Genomic DNA, 12,557 nt, shown 5'->3' on the forward strand with positions numbered 1-12,557 from the left:
GTTACGCAGCGCTTAATCCAATACATATATTCAAGGGGTCTGACAAGACAAGAATTGACAGACTAAGACAAACTGATACATTAGGTGGCGAGAGCCCTGCTCGCAAGCTTACGATCTTTGTAGCTATGGTCATTGCATTAAGCTGTGGTATCCCAAACATAATGAATCTATTATATGACTTCATTAGTTCAGAATGGGAAACAGAACCATGAACGTCACGAAATTTGTGCTACTTTCCATCATTTTCAATATGTATAAGGAGACAATCGAGGCTGGAAACATTTAACAGAGCTTAACCAATGACTCTCTCCTTTACAGGTTTAAGGTATGATTTCCCCCTAAACCTCCATTACTTTTTACTAGAATCGAATTTCTTTTGTATTTATTTTTTCTTTTATGATGTAGCGTTCACCTTGCTAGAAGACTCCTGCAGCTTGAAAGGCAAAACTCTTTGCTGGTGAAAGATCTGGAAAATCAGAAAAGCCATACTGACAAGGTTTCATTGGAGGTAAGCTCAGGCATTACCATAAACACTTGCTACAATAAGTTTTTTTAATCGTGAACCAGGGCATTAAAAACACTAATTCCTAAATTGTGTGTCACCTTTTGATTGTAAAGAAAAGACATTTTACTTCAAAGGAAATATTTCCCCTAGGTTCTATCGCAAATATGTTTTTCATAGCACAAAACGTGACAACCTTGATGAACTTGCCGGAAGCTTTTCAGACTGTGCTGAGTACTTGGTTTTTAGCTCTATTATAATTGTGATTTATCATCTTTGTAGGATGTTTTTATAACCGGTTCCATAATTAGGGTATGGTAAGGGCACATATTTTAATATGGATTACCCATTGGATTCCATCACAGTTGAGTTGAAATTGGTCTTAACATTTTGCAGCAGATTTCTTTGCGATCATGCTTTGATACCACCTCTCCGAAGACGCCAGGTATACATGAGAATGAAATCTGCTTTTAGGCCTGGAACCACTATCACAAAGGTCTTATTGAGTGAGCACAAGTGACACATCAAAGCTTGAGGAACCCTTCGGATAAGAGTTTCTAGATTTTCAGAACACATTTTCCCTGCCATCCCAGGTGACACTGATGAGAGACTCCTCCTCCGTACCTGAGATAGGGCAGGACTCAAAAGGTTAAAAGGCCCCTCCCCTCCTAGCACCCTCAGTGTTTTTTCCTGCCCTACATCAGGTAGGGAGGACTCGTCTCCCGTTTGTTGTTTTTATTCGGCTCTAGGTTGAGCCGGTTCTCCCTAGGGCTAAGCCCCCTCGGGTGGGGGTATTTTCTGCACCGTAGCCGCATACTCACCTCGGCTGTGTGGTGGTCCGTCCGGCTTCCTTCCCTCAGCTCCCGCTGCTTTCTCTTCTGCCGGTGCCTTTTGCATTCCTAGACGCCGCGGTCCGGCGTCTCGGCGTTTTTTCAAGATGGCGTCTCTGCTTCTTCCGGCTAGGATTGCTAGGCATGTCCGGTATGCGTTCCTAGCCTCGTTTTCATTCAGATTCAAAATTTTGGCGCCAAATTTGCTGCTGTTGCAGCTTGCAGCCTGGTTTGGAGCTATTTAAGCGGTATGGTGAGTTGAGAATGGATTGTTATATATTTTTCTAACAGTGCTGTTGCATTCTATCTGATTATGTCTGCTCCAGATAATTCTGAGCCTCCCTCTGTTGAGGAGCGGCCTAAAAAGGCTTTAGCTAAAACTAAGCATGCGCAGTGTTCTGGTTGTCACAGGCCTCTTCAGGATGCTAAGAAAAAGCTCTGTTCCGCCTGTTTAAAGTCCGTGGCGGATTCTGAAGCCTCTGGTGGGAGAGAGTTTTTAGCCTGGCTTAAGGAAGAGATGCAGTCCACCTTTTCTGCCTTTCGTCAGTCAGTTCCTGCTCCTTCCCATCTTCCGGCAGTACGGGAACCATCTCTCCTGGGTTACCAGCAGTTCTCTGACTCCGAGCTGGAGCTGGAGGAGTATTCTTCAGAGGAAGGTGAAATCCGGGAGGAAAGCTCCTTTTTGTTCCCGGTGGAAGAAATCGATACTCTCGTTTCTGCTGTTAAGTCTGCCATGAACTTGGAGGATACAGCGACACCTAAGAGGGATCACTTCTTTTCCGGCTTCTCCAAGCAGTCACCTGCTTTTCCTCTGCACCCTGCCTTATCCGACATCATTAAGCAGGAATGGAACCATCCAGAGAGGAGAGTTAACCTGTCCAGGCGGGTGAAACGCCTTTTTCCGTTTGAGGAGGACTTTGCCAAATTTTGTGCAACCCCGCTGGTTGACACCGCGGTGATGAAAGTTTCCAGAAAGTCTGCCTTGCCGCTGGAGGATGGCTCTCATTTCTCGGATCTAATGGAAAAGAAGGCTGAAGCGGCCGTTAAGAAATCTTTTGAAGCTTCCACTGCTGCTTTTAAACCTGGCATAGCATCTGCCTCAGTGTCTCGAGCTGTAAAAATCTGGCTGTCACAGATCGAGGAAGACGTTGCAGCAAAGACGCCTAGAGAGACTATCCTCAAGAACATTGCTGCTATCAAGTTGGCTGTGGATTTTCTCTGCGATGCCTCAATTGAAAATGTCAGGATGTCAGCCAGGGCCTCTGCACTTTCGGTGGCGGCCAGACGGGCCTTATGGCTTAAAGCCTGGGGGGCTGACAATGCCTCAAAGAACAGACTGCTTAATATCCCTTTTAAAGGAGGGTCTCTGTTTGGCGAGGAGCTGGAGTCCCTGCTTGAGAAGACGACTGGTGATAAACATTGGATGCCACAACGCAGAACTGCTGCCAGGAGGCGGCAGTCCTTTCGTCCATACTTTCCAGGCCAGTCCAGGGGCTATGGTTCCGGTTTCTCTCGTCCTGCAAGGGAACATGCCTTCCGGGGCAGATTTCATCGTGAAAGGGGTAGACATGACAGGTTCGCCTTCCCCAAAGCGGCCCAGGACCCCAAAGGTTTTGCATGACTCGGCAGGCATCCCGGTGGGAGGAAGACTTCCGCATTTCATAGACTATTGGTTCTTCATCACCCAAGATTCCTGGGTGAGATCCATCATATCCCAGGGTTATCGACTACAGTTCGAGAGCAAGCCTGCAGACCAGTTTTTGATTTCCCACCTTCCTCAGAACCTGGAACAGCGGGGATTCCTGTTGTCTGCCGTCCAACGGTTTGTAGATACAGAAGTCCTTATTCCCGTGCCCCTGCAGGAACAGGGTCAAGGGATTTATTCTCGTGTCTTTTTGGTTCCAAAAACACCAAAGGGGTTTCGTCTCATTATAGACCTGCGTTTCCTGAACCGTCACCTTCGTTTCATAAGGTTCAAGATGGAGACTGTACGATCGGCCCTGGACTCTCTAAACCTTCAGGACTTCATGGTCTCCATAGACCTAAAGGATGCGTATCTTCATGTCCCTATGCACCCCTCCCATCAACGGTTTCTGCGGATAGCTATTCCTTGGGGTTCAAGAATCAGACATTTTCAATTTCAGGCCCTTCCATTTGGACTGTCTCCAGCCCCCAGAGTATTTACAAAACTCCTTGCAGTGGTGGTGGCCCATTTCAGACGCCAGGGCATTTCGGTCATCCCTTACCTGGACGATTGGCTGATGCACACTCATTCAGCAGCTCTCCTTCAGTCTCACCTTTCCCGGGTGGTCCATAAGCTTCAGGATCTCGGCTGGATTCTAAATTGGGAAAAGTCCAACTTAGTTCCTGCTCAACAATTGGTGTTCCTCGGCCTTTGCCTGGATTCCTGCGAGGGAAAGGCTTTTCTTCCTTCAAGCAAGATCAGCGGTATTTATTCCCTAACCTGCAAGGTACTTTCTGCGCGCAAGAGTCCACTAAGGCTATGTATGTCTCTTCTCGGCAAGATGACTTCAGCAAGGTATGCAGTTCCCTGGGCCCTGGCTCACATGAGGGTCCTTCAGAACCATATTCTTCATCTGCTGGAGGAGAACCCATTCGCCCTGGACAGACTGGTTCGTCTTCCTCCGCATGTCAAGGCATCCCTCTCCTGGTGGCTCCTGCGAGACACTCTGGCCTCGGGAAGACGATGGGCCTGGTCATCCAAGGAGCTCCTTACCACAGACGCGAGCAGAACAGGCTGGGGAGCCACTTATCGGGACAGCTTTGTTCAAGGTCTCTGGTCGCCTGCCACTCAGCTCCTTCCCTCAAACTGCCTGGAGCTGCTGGCGGTGGAGAATGCCCTACATCACTGGGAAAAGCGGCTCTTCGGCAAGAACATCCTGCTTCGTTCCGACAATCGGGCGGTGGTCGCCTACATCAACAAGCAGGGTGGTACGAGAAGTCCTCGCCTGCTGCGCCTAGCTCTCAGGATTTCTTTTTGGGCAGAATCACGTCGAATGACTCTGTCCGCGGTTCACCTACAGGGGTCTTTGAATTCCCAAGCCGACTTTCTGAGCAGGACTTCCGTTCAAAACAACGAATGGGCTTTGCATCCTGCAGCCTTCCACATGATTGTCCAACGGTGGGGAATGCCCGAAATAGATCTTATGGCCTCCAGGGACAATGCTCAAGTTCCAGCATTCTTTTCTCTCAATCCTCAGGACCAGCCACTGGCGGTGGATGCCTTCGCCCAAACTTGGAGTTTCAGCCTCGCCTATGTTTTCCCTCTATTTCCTCTAATATCCAAGGTTCTGCAGAAGATCAAGGCCGACCGGGCGTCTGTTATACTAGTAGCCCCAGACTGGCCCAAACGTGTCTGGTACGCGGGTTTAGTCGCACTCAGCCACGCACCGCCCCTACGGCTCCCGGCTTGGAAAGACCTGCTTCACCAGGGTCAGTTCCTTCATCCAAATCCTGCGGTTTTTCAACTGACGGCTTGGAGGTTGAACGGAGAATTCTGAGGTCTCGAGGCTTCTCTGAATCAGTTACGGAAACTCTTCTTCGCAGTCGTAAGAAGGTCACATCCCTCAGATACATTAAAGTGTGGAAGAAGTTTTGTAGCTGGTGTGGATCCAGGAAAATTCATCCTTCAGACAGTTCTCCGGCTGCCATTCTGGAATTTTTACAAATGGGGTTTGACCATGGACTTCAGCCTTCTACCATCAAGGTCCAGATTGCTGCCATCAGTGCTTTACTTGGCTTCAACTTGATTTCTGTTCCAGTCATCAGGCGTTTTTCCAAGGCTATGGTGCGTATTCGTCCTCGCCCTGTCTCCAAGATGGTGCCCTGGGACCCGAACCTGGTCCTTCGCAGGCTCATGTTACCACCTTTTGAGCCTCTTCAATCAGTTTCCCTACACCTGTTGTCTCTGAAGACGGCCTTCCTGGTGGCCATTACCTCTGCGAGGCGTATTAGTGAACTCCAGGCCCTTTCGATAAAGGAACCGTTCCTGCGGGTTTTTCCGGATAAGGTCATCCTCGCTTTGCCCCCAGAATTCTCACCCAAAGTTCAGACGGCTTTTCACAGGGACCAAGAAATTGTGTTGCCTACGTTCTTCTCGTCCCCTCAATCGGCGGAGGACGAAGCGCTGCATACTTTGGACTTAAAACGATGTCTTTCAATTTATCTGGAACGTACGCAGCCTCTGCGCAAATCTTCTAGTTTGTTTATAGCCTCTTCTGGTCCCAGTAGAGGTCTTAGCATTTCTAAGCGTACAATGGCAAAATGGATTGTGTCAACTATCAGCTTGGCTTATACCGCAGCTGGCAGGGTTCCCCCTCCCGGGATTCGTGCCCACTCTACCCGCGCAGTTTCCACTTCATGGGCTGAACGATGTCTCGTCTCGCCTGAACACATCTGCAAGACAGCTACGTGGGGAACTCTAAGTACTTTTATACGACATTATAGACTCGATCAGATGGCGCAGGAGGATGCGCTGTTCGGTCGTACGGTTCTTGGGGCTGTTCTTTCCCCTTGAGGTTGTTTGTTTCCCACCCTTCTTCTTTGGTATATCTCTCATCAGTGTCACCTGGGATGGCAGGGAAACATTAAGTTCTACTTACCGAGAGCTTCTTTTCCCTGCCAATCCCTGGTGACACGTTTGGTTCCCTCCCTTCCTTTCAATAAATGTTTTTTGCAGCAGTTCTGTGTTCCTGTGTGGTCTTTGGTATTCACTGAGGGTGCTAGGAGGGGAGGGGCCTTTTAACCTTTTGAGTCCTGCCCTATCTCAGGTACGGAGGAGGAGTCTCTCATCAGTGTCACCAGGGATTGGCAGGGAAAAGAAGCTCTCGGTAAGTAGAACTTAATGTTTCTGATAGGGAGCCCTCTGCCTTAAGTAGTAGCCAGAGTTAACATTCACATCGCACTCGACTGCCGAAACAAGGGCAAGCTGCTTCTGCACATGAAATCTCCCCCACAAAGCTTCATTTTATTCTGCGCGTTATCTGAGGTACTGCGTTACTGGCATGATGTGCACCGTGAACCTTGAACCATTACATGCACATAGACATTCTCTGCGCTATGCAGGTGGTGGGGTGGCTTCCTGCCGTGCAGCCACGTAGACATTCAGAATTCACGTTTGTATCTTTGTTTTTTAATCTCAGGACAGGCTTCTTACTATCTGTTGGTACAGCTGCCTGACGAAGTTTACACAACTTGCTAAACCAATAACCTATGGGTGGTTGCTACTGCATATCTAATATTATGCATAATTTCCTGAAGACCATATATATGATTATTCTCGTGAAATTCATAAATTGTTGTGTATACCCCGATTTACGTTTCACAATATGTTATGTAAAATGGAGGCCAGTCAAGTAAATAAGGAGGTTGTGTGCACTGAGATTCTGTGTTATTTTGTATCTGAATTCCTTGTCCACATAAAATCGAGTTACACCCTCTTGGGTGTTTCAGCGTTTGTGAGCCATTCTGCACGGCATTCGGGATTGCCCTGTAGCTTTTGCCTAATTGAGAACATTGCCTCATTATCCACTCCAATTATTTTAACTGTTCGATTGCAGTCCTCATATTGTTTCACTTACTTGGATCCTTGTTTGCATCGTATTGCAGAGTTGCTGTTACGATGAGGAATATAAGCAAAATGCCAGCCTTTTATACAACGTAATAAAGGTTTGCGGCATAGCGGGTTAAAAATAGGAACAGATCAGTTTTCTGATATATAAATAAATTTCCCGTACCCGTAGTACATATAAAGCACTTGACCCTTCTAAATATTACTTGGACTCATTCTGAAATTACTTTGATATGCTATCTGTATTATTACCTCTATTGCCAGGGTGTTCTAAGAGACAATTTCAGATTTATTTATTTTTTCAAGTTTTTATAGCAAAGATAGAGTTAAATTGGTTACAGTAAAAAACACAAAGTTTTACATAAACCAAATGAGAATAAGAACAATCCCTTCTTTGCCTTTTTTTTGTCACATGGGGCTTTCTTTTTAGTTCACTTTTAGATGTATATTCCAATATTAGGTATAAATATTCCCCAAATTATATTAATATAAGTCTTGATTTTTTAAATACATCACATATGTAACACTGTCATGTATTTTTTTGGCTATTATAGGGAATATATTACACATATACATTGCTGGTTTGTAATTGTAACATAACATAACCCACAAATAAATATAAATATATATATATATACTATGTTTAATTATAGTATATATTTTTTGGAAGCACATGTTTTTGGAAGCTGTCCAGCTCAATAGTGGACAGTACACAATCATATGGCTGGACTGGCACACATAGGATAGGGCTAGGGGCCAGAAATATCCTAAAAATAACTAATTTATGGAAAAATACCCATTTCACAAGCGTGCTACCGTTTGGCAAATTGCACTCCAATACACATTTAACATAAACATGGGCTGAAGTGGACTTTTAACAAAACTGTAGGCTAGTGGAAATAGTTTTAATACAATTTCAAGGTAGCTGCTATAGAGCATGTTACGCTGGACAAATCTATGCACAATTTAGGAGTCCATCATAAAAAATGTTTTTTTTTGTGGTGCCGGGGGAAAGTAGACATCGATAGAAATCGTCATAACGTAACAAAAAGGCACCAACAGCAAAATTTCAAGAGCCATGAGTGCAAGTTCCCTCGGGTTTGTCCACCCTTGTTGGTACGCAGTGGTCATTTGGGCCGCTGCCTCCATTACACACAGTAACAATACGTCGTATAACAGTTATTTTAAAATAAAATACACAAAGACCAAACAATCGGCAAGAAAGGGTGTTACCGCTAGAAAATATTATGGTGGAAACCCAAGACACAGTGGAGGTATACGTGATTAACTACACATTTAAAACCTATAGCTGCTGAGAATTTTACTAAACCGTGGCACGTTTTTATGGATTGCTAATTTAGTTAAAATGTGTTTTTTTTTGTTTTTTAAGGTAACATTCACTTTAACAGAAACGCCTAGAGATGTTATTGCAGGAGATAAATGTCACCCATGTGCATAGTTTAATTATCTAACTATGGTTTGACAATTTTTTTTTTTCTTCTTCCATTGATCTGGCTATTTAAATACCAATGCATCAAGTTATGGCAGATTTTGCTGTTGAAGACTTAAGGATGTTTGCCACGCAGAACCTGCTCGCTGTGTTAGACATTTTATTGGCACAGTGCAGGTTTTTCTCTATAGCGCCGTTGGTATTTGTTTGCTTTCAAGCTATAGTATCTAGGAGACCTTCAATGGTTGTATTAAACATGAAACAACCTGTTCTAGCAGTATTTTATATAAAAGGTCAGCTGCAACTCTCACACACAAAAAAAAGATATATATATTCACTACCGTTCACAGGTTTGGGGTCACTTCATGGAAAACAAGGACATTTCTAGCCGTGCTAACATAATTCCAAAATGCTTTTCTAATGATCAGTTAGCCCTTTAAACTTGGATAAGTGAACACAACGCGCTGTTGGAACACAGTAGTGATGGTTGCTGATAAAGGGTCTCTGTACGCCTATGTGGATATATTCCAATGAAAATCTAAGTGACCCCAAACTTTTGACCGTTTGTGCATGTTATAACGTGTGTGCAGTGTCCTTGTGAATAAATATTTCACACGCCGCGCTCGCTCACTTGCAGTCATGTTGACTATACACGGCTAAAGGAGGGCTGAAGGTGTTTTATATATATAAATAATGATTAATTATCATTGTTATGATGATTTATCACAGAAATAATAAATGTAAGAAGTAGTTTTTGTGTTCCTTTAAACCCACTGTACCATGGAACATAGCTCTGCACCTATTTAGTTTTACCAGTAGTACATCTAAACAGTTTTGTTTCCTGAATTTAAATGTGATTTTAAACTTGAGTCTCCAGAATCCACTCATGTATTTGTAAAGAGGATAACATGAATATTTAAAGATACCTTTGTCTATCTCTTGAATTAAATAGGTTTTGGTATACTTGAGGTATTACGTTTCAATCTACTATTTTAAAGGTTCTGTCCCACCTAGGGTGTCTCAAAAAAAAAATAAAAAAAATATAGCACTAGATAAGTGCGGCTTCATGTAGAAGGAAAGTTAAGAAGAATATTTTTTTTTCCTCCGTGGTCCTTATTCCGTAAAAGAAGGTAAATTAATTAATCAGCGTTGCTTAGCAACCAAGCCCTGATGTGTGAATTGCTGTAAACTGAGGATTGTCTTGCTGTAATTGTCGTTAAATAGTTAATCAGCGTACTTTATGAGCTTTTGGGGTTTGTACCTTACACATCTGAAAATGTAAATCAACTCTTGTGTGTTCTGATACATGATATGCAGTTTACAACCACTTTGTAGCAAGTTCATAATATTCTTTGTGCACTGCATGTATACTATTGTACCCAGAGGCGAGGTATCCTGGAAATATTAGATTTTTTTTTTATTATTATTATTATTATGTACCTCACCATGTTTATATATTTATTTTTTTGTGTGTTTAACAGCTAGACAGAACAAATTCCTTGTTAAGTCAAGTTCACCAGCCATATCAGTACCTCATTGAATCCGTACGTCAGAGAGATGCCCAGATAGATTCGCTCAAGGACAACATTTCCAAACTTGAACAAGATGTCAGGTAAGCACAGATAATCTGGAACGCTGCTCGTGGAGATTGTCCCCTTTGTGAAATATAATTCGTAACTGGAAACTCCGGATTTAACCAAGAGCCTCTGGATGAAGCCATGCTTCCCTAGGCTTCCTGGTCGGTTTCTTAGAGAAGAGTTGTTTGGCCATGCCCACTCCCTACTTTCTCCCCTACCCGCTATAGGTAGTGTGGGGCTAGCCCCTTTGCAAATGCACAGATAGTATTACCTATTCACACTCCCCCAGAAGAGGGAGAGCTCCCGGTGGCTGGGTAGTCTACGCTATATAGATGGCTTTTAGTCTGTTTCATATTTTGCAGCTTTCTCTCTTCGCAACTCTTACATTTTATTTTTTTTTAATAATAATAAACTGGCCCGAGATTTCTTGTATCTGGCTCCTAAACTATAAATAATTTTGACTGGCTCAGTATGGGTCACCAAGATCATAGAGATGTGAAGATGATTTTCCGTTACTAGCGATGCCCCACACACACATGCACACTGCAGTTCGTACATCTATTGACCTATGCAGATTCCCTATTCTCTCACAGCTGTGTTTTAGCTGAGCGCGCTGTACAACTGTTTATTCAGTAGCTACCGGGGTGACAAAAATAATGTGCCGCCTGTTCCTTGTTTGTACTTTATTAGTCTTTTGGCTTCTTCACAGCTGTAGCAGACAATTGTTGCCAATTTTTCTTTTGTTTGCTTTACTTGTACAGTGTGGCAGTGTTAGGTGATTATTGTCTTTTGCTAAGGAACTCCTGTATTCTGTGTTTTAAGATGTTATCAAGTACATCTGCATTTACAAAATGTTTATAGAATGTAAAAAAAAAAAAAAAAAAAATGGTGTCTTGGAAGCCTTTACTCCTGACCGTGCTATTAGAACGCCCAAGATATCATAAATTATGTTTAAGTAGTAATTGTACCACAAAGCAAATAACATCATTAAAAACCTATTAATATGGCCTTACCTATCATGCAGTGGCAAGAAAAAGTAAATGAACCCTGTGGAATCTGATCTATATCTAAGTCCCATATGTAGACAACTACAATGTGCTTAAGCTAATGATAATCATTCATGTCTTTAGTAAACACACCCAATAAACATTCACAGTGCTTGTGGAAAAAGTAACTTAACCATTGGATTAAATAACTGGTCGGACTTTGTTTGACAGCTTTAACCTCAAACAAGCGCTTTAGACCATTTAGCTCAGCTATATTCCTAGGATGCCTGGTGTGAACGACTCTATTGAGGTCATTCCGTAATATCTCTAATGGGTCAACGTCTGGGCTCTCACTGGGCCACTTTTCAAAAGCTTCTGTAGTAAATTTACGATGATGTTTAGGGTCATTGTTCTGCTGCATTACACAACTTCTACTGCGCTTCAGCTGGCGGACAGGCGTCCTGACATTATCCTCTATGATACCTTAAGAAACTTGGAAATTCATTGTCTCCTTGATGATGGCAAGCTGTCCAGGCCCCGAGGCAGCAAAGCAGCCATGAATCATCATGCTCCCTCCACCATACTGTTTTATTCCATACATAGTGCTGCATGTTCTTCCTGAACAATTCAACCTTAGTTTGATCAGTCCACAAAACATTTCCCCCATATCATTGTGGAGTATCAAAGTGGTCTTTAGTGGTCTTCAGGCATGCACATTTTTTTTATTTTTTATTTTTTTTACATTCTACAATTTGTAAATGCAAGTGTACTTGAATACTTCTTACAATATAGAACACATGCAATTCTTAATAAAAGGTAATAAAATATCCACAGTGAGGCAACACTGTCCACTCTGACACTTAAGTCATAAATGCCGACCACCTTAAGACCACTCATATTCATGCAAACATACCCTTCTGAGCAAAATGAATGCACTTATTACTGTCAACCAAAAGGCACTCACCTAAACAGCAGCTGATCGTACATTTTTACATTCAGTGTAAAATTAACTTTGTGACATAATGGTGATATTCTTGTGTTTATAACATCGAGGTCAGGCCCTGCTCTGGTTAAAATGCTACCTTGATAACAGTGTAAGACTTTGCATGTTTTTCCAAAGAAATAACATAACTTAAACATATTCATTTTCTTAGTGGTTTTTTTTTCTTAGTGTGATTTTGTACATTGTGATGTAAAACAATCTTGGAAGAAGAAAAAAAAGGACAAAAAAAACATGTAAAATTTGACAAAATTATTCTATGCTGAATTCTCTCGTTTTTTTTTTTTGTCTTTTCGTTGATTTGTAATCCAAAAATTCATGGTAGGCAGGAAAGAGTCAAAAATAAGGCTGAATACAAAATGGTGAAACTATATATTGGTTTGATACAACCTGGTGTGCACGTTTTAATCCCTTAGCAGGGAAAGGTTTCAATCACCAGAAATTGTTTTTGCTCTGTTTTTGTATTCATACAGCCCTTAGTGCATTCACATAGCTCTCCAGCCATTGTGGGCCTACAACTCCCATCACATGCAAAATCCTATTAGTAGCCATCATAGCTGTGGCTTCTCTAATTATGTTTATACGGGAAGTACGATGTGTCCGCAGGGATTTGTTGATGTCT

General features: G+C 42.8%; 1 protein-coding gene across 1 annotated transcript in view; it reads left to right on the forward strand.

The window, feature by feature from the left end:
• The window catches only part of LOC149299868 (progesterone-induced-blocking factor 1-like), a 74,014-nt gene that overhangs the window by 45,929 nt on the left and 15,528 nt on the right, over positions 1 to 12,557 (forward strand). Inside the window, exons 13-14 of the mRNA XM_089485948.1 lie at positions 406 to 508; positions 9,854 to 9,984. Of these exons, the coding sequence (XP_089342074.1) occupies positions 406 to 508; positions 9,854 to 9,984 (234 nt within the window). The remainder of the gene's footprint in view (positions 1 to 405; positions 509 to 9,853; positions 9,985 to 12,557) is intronic.

The sequence above is a fragment of the Sceloporus occidentalis genome, unplaced genomic scaffold (assembly GCF_023333645.1).
Source record: "Sceloporus occidentalis isolate IW3139 unplaced genomic scaffold, rSceOcc1.0.p SCAF_27, whole genome shotgun sequence".
Lineage (NCBI taxonomy): Eukaryota > Metazoa > Chordata > Lepidosauria > Squamata > Phrynosomatidae > Sceloporus > Sceloporus occidentalis.